Source organism: Mauremys mutica, chromosome 4 (genome assembly GCF_020497125.1).
Source record: "Mauremys mutica isolate MM-2020 ecotype Southern chromosome 4, ASM2049712v1, whole genome shotgun sequence".
In the NCBI taxonomy this organism is placed as follows: Eukaryota; Metazoa; Chordata; order Testudines; family Geoemydidae; genus Mauremys; species Mauremys mutica.
This window is the reverse complement of record NC_059075.1, coordinates 139178946-139200287: the sequence shown is the minus strand read 5'-3', so window position 1 is coordinate 139200287 and position 21342 is coordinate 139178946. Positions and strand designations below refer to the sequence as shown.

Here is a 21342-nt window from a genome sequence, read left to right as displayed (position 1 = left end):
TTGAGTCACGAGACCCTCTCCAACGGAGCCATCACACATCTGGGATGGACAGAGCTCAGTATTTGGTCAGAGCAACAGCTGCCACGTGCAGATTACCAGCAGCGTCACTGGTGTGTTTCAGTCCAAGAACAAGTCTACAATCTTTGGGGGACTCACCCTGTTGCCACCTGTGCTATGTGCCTGAGTGCAAAGGTGCCTCCCAGTGGACAGACGTGACACAGATGAAACCCTCATCATTATGGAAAAAGGCTGTATGTTTGTTTTGGCTTTATTTTTGTTCATTGAAAGCGAACAGTGCAATCCCAAGAAAAGACCCATCACACCACAGAACCCAACCCACTAAATAAGGACAAATCCAAAACAAGCCAATTAGAAATGAAGTGAAAGTGAAAAAACAACTCTGACCTCAAACTACAGAAATCCACCAGGAGTGAAAAGGAAAACAAGAGAAATCTTAAAAAACAAAAAAACTTCACACCACTCCCATACAAATCCCACTTAAATCTAAATGAGACTGTTGCAAAAGCCTCATACTGTCCCCTCTGCAAAGGGATGAAAATCATCCTCAGAGAAAAAACTCCCACTGAAGTCAACAAGAGATTTAACTGCACAGGGAATGGGGACTGCAGGATTGCATCCATTATGACTTTCGAGAACTCCTTCCTCTACCACTGAAATGCAGCCACTTTTGGGGTCCGGGATTGCAGCTAGTCAGAACTCCTGCACAGCACAGGATTAGAAAAGGATAGGGAAGGAGGGCACCTCAAGAGTTTGTCTAGTCCAGTGGTTCTCAACCTGGGGTATGGGTACCCGTGGGGGTAAATGGAGATCTTCCTGGGGTACATCAACTCATCTAGATATTTGCCTAGATTTACAACAGGCTACGTAAAAAGCACTAGCGAAGTTGGGACAAACTAAAATTTCACACGGACCGTGACTTGTTTGTACACTGAAATGTAAGTACAATATTTATATTCCAATTGATTTATTGTATAATTATATGGTAGAAATGAGAAAATAAGCCATTTTTCAGGACTAGTGGCTGTGACACTTTTGTATTTTTATGTCTGATTTTTGTAAGCAACTAGTTAAGTGAGGTGAAACTCGGGGGTACGCAAGGCGAATCAGACTCCTGAAAGGGGGACAGTCTGGAAAGGTTGAGAGCCACCGCTCTAGTCTGTTTCTCCACGGAGGTGCCTTGTGCATCCCGCCCAACAGTGTGGGGGGGAGAAAGAAAATGGTAGCCAAGGACACCACGGCAGATGCTTGCTCCTGAAAAAGATGTCCTAGGACTTTCTGAGATCCACCTACAGGAGGTTTGAGCTTCATTACCAGGCTTGTCCTAAAAGTTGCCCCACACAGTAAATCTCACTGAACTCGATTCCACCTCAGCAACAGAGGGGCCAAACCACAAGCAAGTTCTAATGCTAATGGTTGGAGAAAATCATCCCCACCCACACCTAAAGCCTTGGGGAGGAGATGCTCCACTTTAAAAGCAACTTTGCAATAAAAACCCAACCTCGGCAACGGCCACAGCTAAGTAACTCCACTTTTTTTGCTGTAATAAGTCACTGTGCAGCACTCAATCACCACTGGGCAATTTGCTCTTTGCTGTATTCCCCAAACACCATTTAACATCAAATCATTCTTTGTAAGTGGAGCTCTCGGTCTCAATGGCAGCCTCCTTGTGGTACGTGAAACCCTCCTGTTGAGTGAACAAAGAAATCAGCCACTTGAAGGGAAGCTGAGGCAGTTTTGCACTGGGAGGGATGGTCAGCTGGATTTTTTTTTTCAAATGCTGCCATGTGTTTGTTCCCTAATACAGAGGTGTGAGGGGACAGTCAGGAAAATCATCCCCTTTTGTCTTCTCCCTCAACTCCGACTGGTCAGCACTTACCCAGCCAGGGAATTAATTTTCTCTTCCTCTTACCCACTTGTAACTTTTTCCAGTGCTCTGGGTTATTACTTAGACCCTGCTCAGCCGATTGGACAGAGCACTGGACTGGGACTATGGAGACCTGGGTTCTGTTTCTGATTCTGCCATTGCCCTGCTGGCTAACCTTGGGCAAGTCACTTAACCTTCCCCAGGCCTCAGTTTCCCATCTGTAAAATGAGGATAGCGATATTGCCCTCCCTTGTAAATGTGCTTTGAAACCTACTGATGAAAAATGCTACATAAAAGAGCTGGGTATTTATTATTACCCTGTAACGACTTACACACATGCTTAAGGCCTACTGACACCATAAATAGTCCCACTGATGTTAGCTAGGGCCCTAGACTGTAAGCTCTTTCAGACAGGAAACAGGCTGTTATGTGAATGTACAGCACCTAACACAATGAGGCTCTGATCCCTGACTGGGGCTTCTAGGTGCTACTACAATACAAATTAGCGTAATAATAAACATAGGCAATATATTAGAACTAGAGGTGGAGCCTCAAACCCCAGATCCAAACTCCAGAGAGAAGCTTTGTCAGCCAAACCCAGACCCTGCATCCAAGCAATCCAAAAGTTGGGGGGTCAGAATCTGAATCTAAATTCAGTCTTTCACAGGGTTCAGGTTCTTTGGATTCAGACCATCGCAGAAATAGATACAGGCTAGAACATGGATCCAGGATTCAGACTTGGGCTTGTCTCCAAATTACATCCGTCCACACCATTAGGATCATCACTGGCAGGGCCTCTCCGCCATGTTTCTTAATAAGCTCTTCTACAGAGCAACGGCTGAGAAATTCTTGGCACAGAATAAAAACACAAGACAGGCAGTAGCAGCCTTGGAGTGTTTCTTACTACCTTTGTGACATTGCTATTTCCTCCCAACCCCAATGGGAGGTACTAGTAATATATCTTGAACCAAGCCCCACCATTAGCGTAATGTTCGGAGACCTTTAGGAGCTACGAGAGGTTCTCAAAGGGATGACTACATATTGGTGTTCACAAGAATCACAGCCCCTGCACCATGGTGATCCCAACCCACGACTATGAACACAGAGGCTGCTCCCAAAGTACCAGTTCTGGTTACATGGAAAAACACGCAGGACACAGGTAAAGAAGAGAGCACGGCCATTACCTCGTTATGTTCCCATGGATGGTCAGCATAGCTTGATATTTCTGTACGCAGTCCTCCTGGAAAATTGACAAGACCTTTTTGGCCAAATGCCCTAAATTCATCCTGAAACGATTGGGGGAAGAGGAAAAAGAAAATGAGCATGATTTGGGTGGGATTCAGTACCGTCGCTGAAGTAACATGAGCGCTGAGATGGTCTCCAGAAAGAAAAGGTGTGTGGGGGCGCTGCACTTTCTGAAGGCATGGCAAATTCTGCCGTGGCGTAAAAACAAAGTCCCAAGCAAAATTTTGTAGGGAAACTCTCTTTAATGGGAGATTTTTCAAAAGCATCTAAGAGATTTATCACACAAATCCTACTGAAAGCTATTAGGACTTGTGCTCCTAAATCCCACAAGTGCTTTTGAAAAATCTCCACCTTCAAATTTAATGAGAAAGTCCACAGTAACATTAGATCTGATAAAATATATAGGGCATATAAACTCTGCGTCAGGTGAGCATTTAAGCATGTGATTAACGTTTTGCATCTGTTTAATTCCCATTGGCTTCAGTTGAGTTTGAGGGAGATTTTTAAAAGAACAAGTGCCATTTGGACACCTAATTCCCACAAAAAGTTAAGCGTGTGACTTAATTGCTTTCCTGAACAGGGGTCTTCATGCATAAGCCAGCCACTAATTGCTGGCGGGCAGTAACCTGCCCGCAGGTTGTTTTATCATTCTCCATGACTATTAGTTTTAATTTGTATTGTGATAGTGCCTCAAGGCTGCAGTCACGGATTGAGCCATTTTGCGCTAGGCGCTGTATACACATAATGAAAAGACAGTCTGTCCCAAAAATCTTACAGGGTACGTATATTGACACTATGGGGTTTCTTGCACCTTCTTCTAAAGCAGTTTGTAGTTTGGCTGGGAGGAAAGGGCTGGGATCGATAAACTGATTGACATGGAAGTCATTTACAGGCCAGACATTCTTAGCATTAATAATCTGAGAACATTTTGAGTCTCCTCAAAAGGCAACCAGAAATGCCAGACACTGAACGGCCCTGTTAACTATGGCCAGGCGTTCAAGACCCTGGAACAATGGGTTATTTACTTACTTATCCAGCTTGTGTATTTGTTCCTCATTGTAAGCTAGCCCTAGAAAAGAGAAAGACACTTATTGGTCATGTGCAGGGAAAGAACATTGAGACCTTCCACATTCATACAGACTGATAAACGTACCTACATATACTCACAGCTGCTACACTATGGCAAGAGATCGCTTGAGGGAAAAAAACTACAGCTGAAATTTTCGAAGGGTAGTCGAGTGCCTAACTCACCAACTTCAGCTACTTACGCGGACTCATCCGGGTCTTCTTGAATTGCTTGTATATGAGCTGCATCTTCTCGAGGCAGCACTCCATCTGCCGGATGCTGTGGAACCAGGACATGAGATGCGTTTTCTTTCCATCCAAATGTTCAATTAAACCTCGTTTCAGACGAGGAGCTGTGTCTGCAGCAACCCATTTCCCTGTGAGTCTCACAGAGCGCAAAGTGGAGGCTGTGCCCCCTAGTGGATAGAGCACTGGACTGGGATTCAGGATAACTAGGTTCTATTCCCACTTCTGCCACTGGCCTGCTGCATGACCCTGGGCACATCCCCTCTCTATGCCTCAGTTTTTCCTTCTGTAAAATGGGGATAATTATACTGACCTTTTGTGAAGCCCTTTGAGATTGACAAATGGAAAGCTCTACACAAAGCGAGGTATTACTACCACCCCAGCAGGACTTTGAAATCTATGTGGCCAAGACCAGCCTTGAGGTATTCACTTGTCATCTCACACAACAAACCACCAAATCCCTCCTTGTTAGTACTGCTACTAGCCTTTACTTGGCTCCCACCATAGGGGTGTCCAGGCATCTCACTAGACTTAAGCCGAGACATTCAAGATGTCAAGAAGGCTGCATGGACACTGAGCTTTGTGTTAAGTCTCCCAGCATTGCATCTGCTGCAGGCATGGCTCCCCCAGCAGGAGCCCTTGCATAGAAAGAGCACAAGCAGGTGCTTTTACCGCCGTGTTGTTTAGCCCTGCTCCGAGTGGGGTTAGAAGACACACCGGTTAAAACAAGGCTCCCAGTGTTGCTAACAGAGGTGGGATGCACAAGTGGCAGTTTTTAACTAAAAGCTCAGTGCAGGAAAGGCTCAAGAGAGCTTAAACCCCATCTCCTTCTGCGGCAGCCAGCCAGAAATTCATCGGGGGAAGGCCTGGCCAAAGAAGGCTGTCCTGCAGCTCTTCCCACGGGAGGCCAGGATCATGCAGCTTCATCCTTAAAACACACCTGTTATTGGGGTTAGTTGGTTCTGGTAGCGCCTGCAATGTTCTGAGGCATTTTCCAAGCAGCACCAGTCCCTGCCCCAAAAGAGATTTCCCAATGGTGCCTATTGCAAGCTTCTTCTCCCCCACCCCCAGCTTGTATTAGCCCAGGGGTTGTGGTGGTGGGCAGTGGGACAGAGGAACATGGCTCCACCACCTCTGCTCATAGCAGATGGGTGCTGCCCCTTCCCTCCCAGGCTTGGAGGGAAGTTCCCACTCCTATTAGCTCAGCTGGTGCAGTGAGAACTCCCCTTTTGTTGCAATCGACTTTAACCCCTACCTATTGCACCTCTGAAATATTGTGCTTCTGTCTGGAGCAGGCTGCAAGCTCCCTGGTGCAGGGCCTGGGCATTTTTCATGGGTTCACTCCTCAGGCATTCAAATAAAAGCAGAGCTGGCCGGTGTGGCGAGACACTTAAACACCCTTGAGCCAATGGGGAAATTGGGAGCCCACCAAGAAAACCTCAAACTGAGTCACAGAAGTGGGTGTATTTAGGAGCTGGTGCCCGAGACCACATCCTGATTGTCAAACCTCCCCAGAGACTTGCTCTACCAGCCTTACCTCCACCTACGCTGCCCCTCCCGTCTCCATTTAACCTCATCTTCACCTACTCCTCTGCTCCTTTAGGTTTGGCTTCCGGCCCATTCCTTCCCCGACACCTCCTTCATTGTCTATAGCTGTCGATTCATTTGCACTGCTCCATTTGCCTGAGGCAACCTCCCCATCTCCTTCCGAAGGGGAGTCCCGTCCCTCCAAACTTCTCCTTCTCATCTAAGCTTGTTATCGACATTCACCCGTAACGGGCATTGTGACACTTGCCATGATGGGCATTATAACAATAAGCAGTATTCTAAATATAGCTTAGTTTAAACAGCAATGACCTGGAAACACAGAGGCTTCTGAGTGCAATCTCTTCTGGCTCCTAGGGAAAAGCTCAGGCTCTGGCTTTGTTAATACCATAAGACAGTCCCTGGTACTCTAATCCAGGAAACTGGCATCCTCAATGCAAGTGTTAGATAAGAATGATAAAGAGCATCCTTGAGATCAAAGGTACTATAGTCTTTGGTGGCATAAGTGTATACACATTGCTCCTCTATCCGTTTATACGCATGTTTCTCTAGAAGCTGGGATTGAATTGTTCTCATAGCAGAAAGTGAAACAAGTTCCAAATAAGTCGCCTGAAATGAAATCATGCTCCCTAGAATCACAGCTGGCCAACGCACATGCACCAAGAACATTACTAGAAGGTTACAGGCAGTACGGTCCAGTAGGTAGGGACTGGGCCTGAGAGTTGACAGTCAAAGAATCAAAGAACCATGGGTTGGAAGGGACCGCAAGAGTCATCTAGTCTAATCCTGCATCTTGGCAGGGGGTTAGTTATGTGTGTGACAGTCCTGAGTTCTAATCCCAGTCCTGCCACTGACTCCATTTTCCCACATATGAAAATGGGGGTAATTATTAGAAAAGACTGAAAAGGGGTGGGGGAGGAATTGCTGACATATTTGGTGCCAATTTTCCAAAGTTTTCCCATAACAATAATGATACGTTTAGAAAGTGCCTGGAGCTGTATGGATGAAAGGAACTATATTATGTCCAAAGTAATATTATTAGCGCTAATAATGGTACAGCTATTAATATTACTTAAATATAAAGTGCAAAATAAGGCGTCAAATATTGGCAGTGTACTGGAACTGTATATACATACAGTACACCACTTATATCTGACATAAAATTGTTACATCTTCCACTTAAATGCAAAGTAATATTAATATAAAATGTGTACTATTAACTGCGTACACAAATATTGGTAGTGTACTGTAACTTATCCATCGATATATGCACACACTATAAGTAGGTGTGTACAGCAATATACAGACAGTTGCACATGAAAATATATTAATGTTTTTCAACATTAAACAAAAACTTATTCCATAAACCTGTCTTTGTGTGCCTGTTTCCTGTGCTTTACCAACTCAGCCAAAAGAGAGTCCAATGTCCCTTTATGTTCGGAGATGCTGTGGGAACATCTGGTGAGGTCTTCAGTGACCTACAGTGGGAAAGAAAAGGTCCAGACCAGGGCTCTCCATTAATCAGAAGTTCCACATGGGCATCTCAGCTCCTCCCCACATAACACCCATAGCTGGAGCTACATACTCACAGTCTGCAGCCTTGTTTTCACCTCAGCCAGATCCTTCAGCTCTGGACTACTGTTGCCTCCAGAAACAGAATCATACCTATTAGACACAGATCAAAGCTTTATTAAACCAGAGGCTGGATTCAGAGGGGCTTTTCCTGCTCTGGGCTAAGAGGGGCAGATAACACCTGGGCAAATGAAAACCCTCCTCTTAGGCTGGAAGTTTCAAAGGCATCTAGGAGATTTACAATCACAGCTCCCATTGAAATGAATGGGAATCACACCTCTAAATCCCCCTAGGCAGCTCTCTCAGCAATAAAATAACCCAAACCCAAATAAACCATTTTCCACCACCGAGGTGATAAAACAAAGACAAGAGCTAAATGACCAAGGATGGGTTTGGATTTCACTGGAGCAGCAGTGACAGCAATGGATGTATTGTATTTAGTAGGATTGTCAGCGATTTCCCTGTAACTTGGTCTCTTAATGGAGCCTCTTAAATGGAAATAAAAGGCACATCAACATAAAAAGAGTGCGGTCAGGCTGGAGGCAGCACTCAGCAGAAATGCACTGTAATGGGTCTGAATCCTAGACGTTAGAGACAGAAGAGACACATCCATCCTCCAGAGCAAATGCAGAATTGTTCCTTATAGTAGATTCTACAGGGTTTTGTCCATTCTTGTTCCAAAAGGACAGGGATTCCACCCATTCACTTGGGAGAACAACGTCTTGGTCTGACTGACCTCCCTCTGGGATTTAGGTTAATGCAGTGTAACTCTTCACATGGTTTTCATTTTACTGAGCAACAAGGCTCTTTTTTTCCATTTGCATTCAGCACTGGTGTCTCCTTGAATTTACGCTGTGAATTCATCTCTGTGGCTTATATAGGTTTGCTGTACCCTGTAATATTCAGTCTGAAAAACCCCAGAGAGAAGCCAGACCACCAGGGACTAAAATCCAAGTTCTTATGAAACTGGAGACTGATCATCTGGGGGGGGGGGGAGGAGGGTAACCATTCAGCTCATACATTCCTGCACATTCCCCACGTACAAGGATTGCAGGAATGTAACACTCACCAGCAACCTAGTTTATTCACAAGTCTCTTTCTCCACTGCCCCAATCATCTGGAGCACAATACCTACAGATAACCAGCAAGGGCTCCTGACAAGTTCCTCCTGCACAGAGCCCTGCCTTGGTCACGTCACTTCAGGAATAAAAGTAATCTCAAGCTATTGTATAGCACTTTTTAATCAGTAGATCTCAATGCGTTTTACAGTGGAGACCAGTGTCATTAGCTACTTTTTACAGATGGGGAAACTGAGGCACAGAGAGGAAATGACTTGCCCAAGGTCACCAAAGGGCAGGAGGCAGGAATAGAAGCTGGGTCTCCTGAGTCCCAGCCCAGTGCTCTATCCAATAGGCTGCGCTGCCAAGCGCTGCTTCGAGTGGTGAACTAGATCCAGTTCCTAGTGGACTGGTGTCCACATCACCCAAACTTCCACCACTGATTGAAGATCTCAGCACAGAGGACAAGGACTGAATGAGCCCTGGAAACAGAATGGGAAAGTGGTTCAGACGGTCAGGGTGAAGGTACTCTCACTGGTGGGGGGCAGGAGAGGGATACCGCACTTCTTCCTTTCCATGCTGGACCAGCTCTGTGGACAATAAAGGACCTTGGCCTCCTTGTCAGGGGAGTTCTCTGCCTGGTGTTCCCCTCTGGATCCCTTCTTTGCACCTTGGGAGCTACATGCTCTGCCCTTGATTTTGATTCTTTGTCTCCTGCAGTCAATTAAGTTCTTGGTTCGGTGGCTGCGCATGTGGCCTTTGCTGTTTCCTGGGATGGGGAGCAGAGCTCACCAGGGTTTTAAATAGGCAGCACCAGATTCACCACAGAGACATTAACGGAGCTCTACACATTTTTCTGTCACACACGAGATCAGCAGATGCCTCAATACAGAAGGTGAGAAACCTACATCGTCCCAAGTCTGGAGAAGAGAACATGCCTTTGGATTTATATTAACAAAGAGTCCTATAACTGACGCCCCAGTCCAGTAGGTGGGGGCCACCAAAGAGGCCTCAGGTGGATTTTTCCAAAGCCCCAGCATGACGGAGGAGCACAAGTCCCAGTGGCTTGCCGCTAGACTTGTGCTCCTGAGTCATGCAGGAGTTTTGGAAACTTTCCCTCTTAATCCCTAATGTTCTGAGAGCTGCAATAACTTCTCTTCAAGCTCAAGAGTCAAGGGCCTGTGCAGAGCTCCTATCAGACCAGCCCACGTGTGGGACAGACACAGCTCAGTGCCATGACCACATGTGCACAGCTGCAGAGCATCCTGCACTGGCACCTGCATTACCCCTTGCTGCAGAAGTGACAGCAACAAAGTGATACTTACAACACGAAGGCCTTCAGCTCGGTATGCTGCAAGCAGCTCAGCATCGAAACGGCCGCCTCCCTTCTCTCCAGAACACGGGAGCACTTGGCTTTCAGGCTCTCACTGCAAAGAGTCAGGTTTGTCTGGAATCACCCAACACCCCTCACACAAGGGGTGCAATGCAGCTGAACTTTGAGGGTTTGCCAGTTTGCAAACCCAGTTTGCCAGAAGCCGGTAACGGGCGACAGGGGAGGATCACTTGATTCTCTGTTCTGTTCATTCCCTCTGGGGCACCTGGCACTGGCCACTGTCGGCCGACAGGATACTAGTCTAGATGGCCCTTTGGTCTGACCCAGTAGGGCCATTCTTATGTTCTTAATTTGCTTCCAACCACATCTGTCCCCCATCCCCCAAGCCCCAGCCTTGTGCTTCAGGATTTCCTTTGGGTGCTTGTAACCATGAACAGTAGAATAGACCCAGCTCTATCATTTACTCACAGCTCTTAGTATATGCACAGATCTATCATTTACTCTGATCACCTGATATCAGGGGCCCTATAACATGAGAGAGTTCTTGCTCCAAAGAGCTTAGAGTCTAACCAGGTAAGACACTGTACTATGTGCATTAACACTGCTGTATTCACCACCATGGCCTGAACTGAACCGACCCCTCGGTGTCAGACTGTGACGAGTGCTCAGCCACAGTGGGGACAAGGATTCCATCTGGAACACATGCTCTGAATGAAGCTCTCAGGTGTCTCTAACATCTCTCCCTCTCTCTAACATCTCTCTCTCTCTCAGTATTGATCCAAACCACTGCAACATATGCAGTGACACTGCAAGATCTGGAGCACCGCTGTAGAATACTATTGGGGGATTGTCTGAGTACGAGATCTGCTTCTCAAACACAAGATATTTCTATCAGCTATCCAGAGAGAAACGAAATCAAACAGTTCCCGCTGTTCTTTACACAGCGCCAACAGGGTACACTGGCCGTCATGTACTTACATCACCCAGTAAAGACCTCTCAGAATAAACTCTTGACATTTCAGAAGTGACCGAGAGATCTTCAGTGTCTGGTGAACGGCACTCAGGACACCCTAGAAGGCAAAAGGGCACTGCCAATGACCACTCCTTCACTGGAGCGTGATTTCCAAAGCCTATTTCAATCTTGAGCTGAAATCTCCCAACATACCTTTGCCATGCTGCAGTCAGCTAGGACATCAACCTTTGGGACAAACTTTGGAAACTCAAGTGATGCTGAAAACAAAGAGACATCGTTCAGAGTCCTTTGTGGGTATATTTCCCATATCACCCACTATACAGAGGGACCTCTGTGCTTCATGATTGCTTCATTAACAGGGAATCTCTCATGGAGTTGCACTCCTGTGGCTCAGCAGTGACATCTAGTGCTCACTTACGCAAATCACAGGTATCACACCAGATATGGAGGGGCATTTTCCAAATCTCCCATGTGACTTAGAAGTCCGAGTTCTACTTTCAAAAATGACTTAGGCTTCTAAGTCACATAGGAAATGCTTAAAATTTTACCCTGCATCTTGGAAGTTGTACCATCAGCTCCTGTTCACAAAAACCAAGCAGGAATTTAACTGTCTGCCACTCTCATCTCAACCAATGTTTTATTATACAGACATTAACTCAGAAAGCATCCTTCCCTGAAGGCTTTGTGGGCACTTCTCTGTCTAATCTAATGGGAAGGGGAATGTTCTTCTCTCCAGCTCACATTGTGGGTCTCTGCAACACATTTTGCCCTGGAGTTCTGCACATGGAATAAAGAGAGGATATAAAGCAGAGAACTGCAGTGTGGATCCTAATACACAAAACTACTTAGCAGGTAGAGAGCACTTGTGATCTCGCAAGTGAATTACAAATATTAACTAATTAATCCTCTTCATATCTTTAAGACATGGCTAAACAATTTACATTTTATAGATAGAGACTGAGAGGCAGAAAATTTTCACTCAAGCCCATAGAGGGAATCTGTGTCAGATCTGGGATGAGAAGCTAGGAATTCCTTGCTCCTAGTCCTGCGCTCAGATCACTCGCCCACATCTGTGGGTTCAGCAGAGCAGAGCAGAGCTCAGACTACTGACTGATAGTAGCACCGGATGTCTCAGCCAAGTCCTGGCCCCATTGTGCTAGGCACTCTACAGAGACATTGCAGGAGGTGGTTCCCACCCTGAAGTGTAATCTGAACAGACAAGACAGACAAAGGGTGGGAAAAGAGTATTATTATTCCCATTTTACAGATTGGGGACAGAGGCACAGAGAGGTTAAATTACTTCCCCACGAGCACTCAGGAATTCTGTGTCAGAGATGAAAACTGAACCCAACCCAACCACGTCCAATGCCTTTAACCACAAAACCATCCCTTCCTCTCTGTTGAACTTTGCCCTAATAATTTAAAGTTCTGCAGTGAGACTCCAGATGAAGTGACCAAGAGCCCTGTATCAGGAGGACATTGCAAGCGTGACCATATGCGTGCATACACAGATGGCGGAAACTAAACCCACTAGAAGCGCTCAAATGGCTGGACGGGAAGCAGAAGGCTCCATTTTACGAGATGACTGTACTCACGATCTCTGAATCTCACTCCCACGGGTTCCTGCGGTACACTGCTCAGCAAGGTCAGCGGGCTATTTTCTGTGGTTCTGGAGAAATTGTGAGCTTGCAGGCTGGGTTCCAATTGATACGGGTGACCTTCAAAAAAATATTCTTGATGGTGAGGGGCTATATTTGTCTGTGTGAAGACAGCTTCTAAAAATATGGTGGTACTGAAACAAAACACAAACAAGGGAACGGAAGGGAAATAAAACATGAGGCTATCAGCAACCAAGATAATGTCACACAATAGTCTGTAGTTTGGCTATTATTCTGCCCCCCTTGAGTTTATCATTCACTAAAGGAAACTCAGTTGAGATCCAGCAAAGTTTCCTGGCAGCATGTGGCATCAGACTTGTTTACATTGATACGTATTGTGAATTGCCATTGCCTGAGCATTCTGTTACCTGAATGTTTTAGCAGTCTGACCTAATTTCCAATGAAGTCAGAGTGGGGGGGACTTTCCTTTGACATCAATGGGTTTCGGATTATGCCCAATATGAGCAAAAAAACCCTCAAGGATCACTTCTCCTCCAATGAAATGCAGCCTCGTGTGCAGTGGAGGGCAGCAGAGCAGGCATACAGGGGACAGCAATAAGCAACCCCTTCCAGCAGATACATTTCCCTAGGAAAGCACAGCTCAGCATTAAACTGAACCTTCTGCTTTTCCCACTGGTTTTTCAGCCAGTTTGGCTGAGGTGCAAAGAGAACACGTGCCTCTCCCAGGTTCACACTGTAAACCTGCAGTGAAAATTTGGCCTGCGACTCGGGACTCCTGGATTCTTCTCCCAGATTTGCCAGGGGCTAAGCCGTGCTTACGTGTTGTAGGCATGGATGTAGACCCGGTGCATGGTAGCTTGCTGCAAGGAGAAGACATGGACCACTATCCTGTGCAGGATGTCAGTTGTTTCAGCAAAAAACTGATCAAAGCCCCAGCATTTTTCTTGATCAACTTCCAGAATGTTAGCCAGGATGGGGATGAGCTGGCTCTTCAGCCCCCTGAAGTGAAAGAAAGAGAATGAAGATGATGTTATGCACACACCCACACACCCCATTCCAATGGTTAGGGTGCTGGACTGGGAATCAGGAGACCTGGGTTCTATTCGCAGCTTTGCCACTGATCTCTGTGTGACTTGGGCAAGTCACTTTGCCTGTCTATGCCTCTGTAAAATGGTGATACTACTAGACCTTCTTTTGTAAAGCACCTTGAAATCTATAGATGAAAAGCATGTGCCCCAGGTAAAGAACCCATGCACTCTATGATCCTGATCCAACTCCCTTTGTAATCTTTCCAATCAATTACAAAAAGAATGGGACTGGGAATTACAAGGACGACACATCATCAAATTGTGCCACTTACTCCCTATTTCATGGCATGGCCGAATAGCTTCCCTGACGAGCTCTCAGGAACGCATGGCCTACACTTTGTCATCATTAAGGATACGTTCAGCTTTCCTTGACACAGCCCCATACAATATTCATCCAGCATCCATGGGCTTGTCACATGCATTTCTCCAGATGCTCCATTACAATTTAGCCCTCGCAAATGAATCAAACTCAGGAACCAGGGAGTTTGTTTTCCCAATATTCATTTCCCTGGGGATGTAACGGAGAATAAATAGACAGGTTCACAGGCTGTCAGGCAGGAAGAGAGAGACTGAATATAAACCTCTTTCGAATCTTTGAAGTCTCATCTTGATAGGATGGAAAGATTTGGGGGGGGGGAGCAAGGGGAGGGTTTAAGAAATGAATGCCTTTTCTTTTAAGGGGAATTTAGGGCTGGCGAGGTGTGCTGGATTGACAGCCCTAGAGATTGAAACCCCTTCTTTAGCCACAGGAGAGGGATGGCACAGACAGCAGCAGCAGCTTAAGTCTAGAGCTGCTTGGGAATATTTTGACTAACTGGTTTTTCGCCCACTCGTTCAAGTCGAAGCTGTTTGCAAAACAGTGTCCATCTCCCAACTCAAAAAAAAAAAAACTGGATTCCTCGCCCCCGCCCCCGAAAAGTTGAAACACCTTATTTCAACATTTTCAAAGTGAAAAGTTTTGTTCAAATCGAAAGGCCTTGCTCAAAATTGTAGTGAATTTAAACTAAAAAGTTTAAGAAAAGAAGTTGCAACCAGAACAAAACATTTTGATTGGCCCAAATGGAACTTTTGGGGGGGGATTTTTGGTTCATGCAAATTTTCTAGATTTCGACCCTTCCAATTTATGATGAGAAAAATTCTCGGTAACTTGAAATTTTTCACAGGATGGGAAAACCATTGCTCAGGTAAGCTTTATTAAAGTGTTCACCTTGCCCCATCAATATGTTTCAACCCTGACCTCAGGTGCCCAGATAGCACAGCAATGGGCACAGTACAAGACCTGGAACAAAATAGACCTGAGAGGAGCAGGGATGATTTTTACAGTACTGGTGTGTTTTACAATGTGCACACTTGCCCACTGGGAAATGTCCTAACTCCTGGCTGTATATTTCACACTGATTATCAGAAAGGTGTCAACAGAATTTTATTTTTTTAGTTTTCATCAGCTGTTTGAAGACAACGGAGATACAAAGGGTGGCCTTTTGCTGCATATGGACAGGGCCTTAGCACTGAAACTTCAGCTTCTGATGTCTCTGGGGAACTACGTAAAGAAACTCACTCATTGTACAAAAGTAGTAGAACTGGAATTAGGTGCTTGGCTCATTTTTCCTCCTCTCATGAACCGTGCCTTGTGCCATGCATAGGCAAGGCACCTAGGGGGGGGGGGAGGGGTTTATAAGTTACTATCACCTCAAAGCATGTTAAGAGAAAGGACACTGGGACAGAGGCTACAAAGTACTAGAAAGATGGTTCCAAAATGGAGCACCAGCAGGGCTGCCCAGAGGATTCAGGGGGCCTGGGGCAAAGCGGGGGAGCTGCTTGTACTCACCTGGCAGCGGACCGGGTCTTCGGCGGCATTTCGGCGGTGGGGGGGCCTTCAGTCACGCCGCGTCTTTGGCAGCTCTGAAGGGCCCCCTGCTGCTGAAATGCCACCGAAGACCCGGAGCAACTGAAGGGTCCCCTGACGCCAAAATGCCGCCGAAGACCCGGACCGCTGCCGGGCTAGGACTCACGGGGCATTTCGGCGGTGGGGGGCCCTTCAGTCGCTCCGTGTCTTTGGCAGCATTGAAGGCCCCCCTGCCACTGAAGACACAGACCGCCACCAGGCCAGGGCTCGTGGAGCCCCTGCGGGGCCCAGGACCTGGGGCAAACTGCCCCACTTGCCCCCCCCGGGCGGCCCTGAGCACCAGTGATGTATATTTTTTCCAATGCCCTCCCATAATGCACTTCCTCCTAGACACTTACAAAACATGAATGAATCCAAACTCCTTTGTGTAGTAGGTGAATATAATTATTTATATTTTGCAGATGGGAAAACAGAGGCACGGAGAGGGAAAATGACAAAACCCCCAAGTTAACCACATTTTTTTTTGCCCAATACAGCACCGGAGTCAGCACCAGGAACAGAACCCAGGCGTTCTGGCCAAGAGTCTCATTCGCTGATTATGAGCCTGTGTTAATACACAACTGAGAGACATGGGAAGAGAGGGAGTAGATAGAAGTTGGGGAGCTCATTGACAAAGAAAACCTCCCTGGCTGGGGTTTTAAAATGATCCGTTTAGCTCCTGGAGAAAGAGGAGAGACAGTGGAACTTTCAGGATCCCCTCGAAAGTCAGAACACATCACAGAAATTATTAAACTAAGATCCCACCCAGTAGCGCAGCTGCTACAGATGACTGTGAGAAGTCTCCAAGTTCTTTGTTAAGACAATGATACGCTCGCATACTGGTTATGGGCTTGATCAGTGATAAGTCATCAGGGCTGTGAGGTTCAGTAAGGACTCACGGCACAATTACACCCTAAATTCTGATTTTAAAGTACCAAAGTATCTTCTACTGTGAAAGGATTAATATAGACACGGTGAATAGTGGGAAATTTTGGAATTAACCAAAACAATGTGAGTCACTTCAACGGAGAGGGATAATGTGACAAAACGGGCAAATTCTCTTTCCCCAGATTTATAGCATGGGACAAACTAACTGGTTTGATGCATTTTATATACACTTAGGCCCTTTATTCCACTCCAGTCTTAACATAAATGAGAATCAGGCCCCGGGTACATATTGATGAGTACCTCACAGGAGACAGGTATACAGTCACAAGACTGTAATTAAGGGCACAGAGATAGCAATGGGCTCCACACATTTTCTTTGAGGCTGCAATCACAGCTTTTTAGAGCCTCGTATTACTCCGAAAGTCTTAACCATGCTCAAGGTTATTTATTTAAACACCAGCCATGTACCCAACGCTGTATGGGACACGGGACACTCGGGAGGGGCGTGGGCAGCTGGGATTGAAGTAACGCACCTTATGATCAACAAGCAAGAGCCTCCACTGCCTGAGCTAAAAGCCCAGCTCTGTTGGCTCAAAGGATGTAGCCAACTCAACCATCTCTGCAGTCCAGCCACTAGATGGGGGTAGACAGCTATGCTGTGTAAGCCTGTGTGACACGCACAACACAGTCCCTGCCCCCGAGAGCTTATAATCAGAGACAGAGAAAATGGGATGCACGGAGAAGTCCAGCAGATGGAACGAGTAGGCTTTTACAGCTAAGATTTTCAGTGCCCAAATCCCATAGAACAAGGTGTGTACATCTCCATAAGTACCACTGAAAAATATCCTTTCTATAGAGGTATTAATATTATTACAGACTCGCTTGGTCCAGGCACTATGGAAGGAGCACATCTAGGGGAGGGACGTTTGCATGCTATAACTACATCCCTGGAGCACGCCGAGGGCAGAGCAGAGTCCCTGTGCTCTTTTCCAGCCCAAAGCAGCACTTCTGGCCATGCAACTCACTGACTGGTTGGAGGCTCTATGATCAAAGCAGGAGGAGGGACAGCTCCCTGGAAGAAGAGACTGCAGGCTAACCCCACCCCTTCCAATACTCACACAGACAGTTGGCAGGTGATGGGCAGCTCGTAGCTCCACTCAATGGGCCCATTCTCCTGCCTCTGGACACCTGCGATAGCTCCAGCCGGTTTCTCGGTCGTTATTTTATACCTGTTGAAAGAAAAGTCGTTTCTGTTGTGTGGAAACTGGACAACTGGCCTCCCCTTGGCAGATTCCAACCACCGGGCTTGCAAATTTAATGGCAAGTGCGTAGGGGATACAGGCAGAGAGAGGGAGTGAAATGGATCGGCTAAGGAGAAAATCAGTCTCCACCTTCCCACATCATCAGGGAGGAGTTTCAATTGACAGAACCAAAATTTACCAACAACGAGAGGTGCCTAAATCGCGCATGGAAAACCAGACAAACGGGAACAAGCGAGCAGAGACTGTGTGTGCTAGCAAAACAAATGGGCAATTGCACGTACAGCCACATAACCCACACATGCTTAGACTAGTTTGCACCTGCCTGTTTCCTGGGTGCCATTTAGGCATCTGCTTTTTGAAGCTGCAATCCAGAATGATCAACCACCAACTCCCCCACCCAGAAGTACAAAGGTATGAAAAGAAAAATCCAAAACCTGTCTGCATCATCCCTCAGGGGAAAAGCTGCGTTGCTTTCAGAAGACGGTACGTGGGGGGAGGGAGGACATTTCAAGCAACAGCATGGAAGTCAAGTCAGAAGCTGCCCCGTCTTTCAGCCGTTAAACCACAAAGCCACAGAAACACCGTTATCAGGGCAAACGTACCATAGAAAGGGGCACTGATTGCCAACTGCAGCTCTGCCATCTTCCTGCCTGGATGCTCACTCTGAGTAGAACCCAGTTACTTGAGTTAGGGACAGCACGGCCAGCTTGGTCTCCAAGGGGGCTTTGGTGCCCGTCCCTGTAGTGCTAACCACAGGGGCAGTCAATAGCAGGGGCTGCATTGGTGACTTGCCAAGATGGGGCAGCCCCACAGAAAGTGCAGCCCCTACTACATCATTTATGTTCTATCTTGCCTCATGAGGCCTTTCCTAAGAACAGCATGGAGCAGGGCATGCTGGGAACTGCAGATGAAGCCAGCCACAGGCTACACTTCCAGCAGATCTAAAGTATACATGAGAATCTGGGTGATTAAATCATCAGTAAGCTAAGGTGCATAAACACAAACACACCCAATCAATTCCACATTCATAAGAAACACCACAATGAGGTGTCAGTAGCTGAAATGGGTCTTCAGCAGATGTCTGAGACTCAGAGCCTCGGAACGGGCGAGAGGCAGGACTCGAGAGAAGGATGCAACACAAGGACTAGGAGGCACTGGCAGATCTGGAGGGGCACACAGCACTGGCAGAGCAGGAGGTATTGCAGGCCTGGATTGGGGTCCACTGTTAGCTCTCCATGTAGCCTACCTCGTCCACTCGTCACTACAGCTTCTCACTTTAGGACACAATTCAATTCATCAAACTCCGCCAAAACAGACAACACAAAGCCCATTTAAACACCGCACTCCTGTCGGCGGCACTACCTACATGATTTCTTTATTCCTGCGAGGTCCGCCGAAGGGGATAAATGGGAGACTGCCCGTAGCAGCATGGTAAAAGGTTACCCCAATGCTCCACAGATCTACAGTCACCCCATAAGCCTTTTGCTGGGGTTTTCTCAGAACCGCTCGCTCGTACATGTCCGGGTGCTAATGGGACGAAGTGGAAGAAAAGCATTGTGAATGAATCCGCTTTACTTACAGCAGGTCGGTCACGGAAGCCAAGATTTCCCCAGTGACTAGTGATTTAGGGTTCTTCCATTTTTGGCTGCCCAACTTGAGACACTTCAGAGGGCTTGGTTTTCCGAAAATGTAGGCACCGAAAATCAGGTCTCTGTAAGCTGGGCTCCCCAAAACTGAAGCACTCCAAATCTCCAATCACTTTCAAAAACCTTGGCCACGGAAAGTGAAGATCAAGCAAATGAGTCTCCATGAATGAAACGCTTGGGGACAGAGGAGGTCGTCCATTCTAAGTAGACAAAGCAACAGACAGAGACTAGAGACCTAGGATCTAGTCCAAGCTCTGTCGTTGACCTGCTGGATGATTGTGGGCAAATCACATCCCCCATCTCTGTGACTCAGTTTCTCCATCAGTAAAATGGGGATAATGATGCAGCGTGCTATAGCAGAACTAGGTATTGTTATTATACGCTAAACATAGCAACAGCCCATGATCCTACCGTTCCAGACCATGTATGCTGAGAAAAGTAACCCTTCCTTCCTGAACTCTTGCTCCTTAAGCAACTGGCATTTTGCTTTACTCACAAGATATTCCTCTGTCCCGTAGACAGACACAAACTTCTCGTCATCGTCCAGCTCTCGAGCGGCCCCAAAATCCGTGAGCTTATAGATGCTCTGCCCGTCTTCCCCCACCAGCCGCATGATGTTTCCTGGTTTGATGTCTCTATGAACAATGCTGTTTTCACGAAGGTGGTTCATGCCGGCCACTACGAGCACAATGGGGAAGTGAGACGCTGCTTAGAATGGCCTCAGCTTCTCTGAGCCGGCTTTGCTAACAGGCAGCGGTGTGGACTAAAATTGAGGCAGGCAGGCGGCCCTGGGTTCAGCTTTCAGACCCGGTGAAGCTAACTTGAACTTGTGATAAAACAGAGAAGACTCATGAGCATGACGCCCATTCTAAAGAGAGGAAGTACGCACAGGCAAACCATACCGTACCATCTCAGACATGTGATAACGTGGGCACAACCTACCTTCTTGTTCAGTTGCACAGTTAAGTCTCTCAGCAGCCTCAGGATGCCGAAGGCATCATCAGAATCCAAGCACCTCGATGGAGAAGCATAGGGTGACAGTCCTGACATGCTCAAGGCGGGCTTTGCTACTGGGACCGAGAGCACTGCAGCACCTCGAGTCCTGCCAACATAGGCTCATGGAGATTCCCACTCACGAAATGGCCTCTCAGGGTGGGAAAGTGGACAGTATAAAGGGCTTGGTTCCGGGGTATGGAGTCTTTCACCTGCCAAGTCACTGATTCAAATCCAGCCTGGGTCAGTAGTGACAGACAGCGGTTACCATTTAGTGGCCTGAATTTGGCAGTTTCGGTTCTTAAGGGAACTGACTAACAGTCATAGCTGGCCTCAGCAAAGGACAAGTGGGTACGGGAAGTGCACTTCTGGCAGAGGGACCATACTCCCTGTGTATTCGGCAGACAAAGGCCTTCACTCTCCACCATTCACACTGCTTTGTAAAATGCACCTCCAGGCATGCAGTAAGTTAGTTTTTGCACCCATCCACATCTTTACACAACAGCAGATCTGATGAGGAGCTGAGTGTGAAGAGAGCTGGTACATGAGGAGATTAATAAAACTGGAACTTTTCAGCTTGGAAAACAGACGATTAAGGAGGGATATGATAGAGGTCTATAAAATCATGACTGGTGTGGAGAAAGTAAATAAGGAAGTGTTATTTACTCCTTCTCATAACACAAGAACTAGGGGTCACCAAATGAAATTAATCGACAGCAGGTTTAAAACAAATAAAAGGAACACACAATGCACAATCAACCTGTGAACTCCTTGCCAGAGGATGTTGTGAAGGCCAAGGTTAAAAAAAGAACTAGATAAGTTCATGGAGGATAGGTCATCAATGGCTATTAGCCAGAATGGACAGGGATAGTGTCCCTAGCCTCTGTTTGCCAGAAGCTGGGAATGGGTGACAGGGGATGGATCACTTGATGATGACCTGTTCTGTTCATTTCCTCTGGGGCACCTGGCATTGACGACTGTTGGAAGATGGCATGCTGAGCTAGATGGACCTTTGATCTGACCCAGTGTGACCATTCTT

General features: G+C 46.8%; 1 protein-coding gene across 1 annotated transcript in view; it reads right to left on the bottom strand.

Annotated features, from left to right (window-relative positions):
- Positions 1-21342, bottom strand: part of IKBKE (inhibitor of nuclear factor kappa B kinase subunit epsilon) — a 34221-nt gene that overhangs the window by 7275 nt on the left and 5604 nt on the right. Inside the window, exons 5-17 of the mRNA XM_045016641.1 lie at positions 19807-19988; positions 19031-19191; positions 17521-17631; positions 13361-13540; positions 12518-12714; positions 11115-11179; positions 10928-11019; positions 9942-10043; positions 7576-7651; positions 7355-7464; positions 4399-4475; positions 4160-4199; positions 3070-3171 (exon numbers count right to left, since the gene is read on the bottom strand). Of these exons, the coding sequence (XP_044872576.1) occupies positions 3070-3171; positions 4160-4199; positions 4399-4475; positions 7355-7464; positions 7576-7651; positions 9942-10043; positions 10928-11019; positions 11115-11179; positions 12518-12714; positions 13361-13540; positions 17521-17631; positions 19031-19191; positions 19807-19988 (1495 nt within the window). The remainder of the gene's footprint in view (positions 1-3069; positions 3172-4159; positions 4200-4398; positions 4476-7354; positions 7465-7575; positions 7652-9941; positions 10044-10927; positions 11020-11114; positions 11180-12517; positions 12715-13360; positions 13541-17520; positions 17632-19030; positions 19192-19806; positions 19989-21342) is intronic.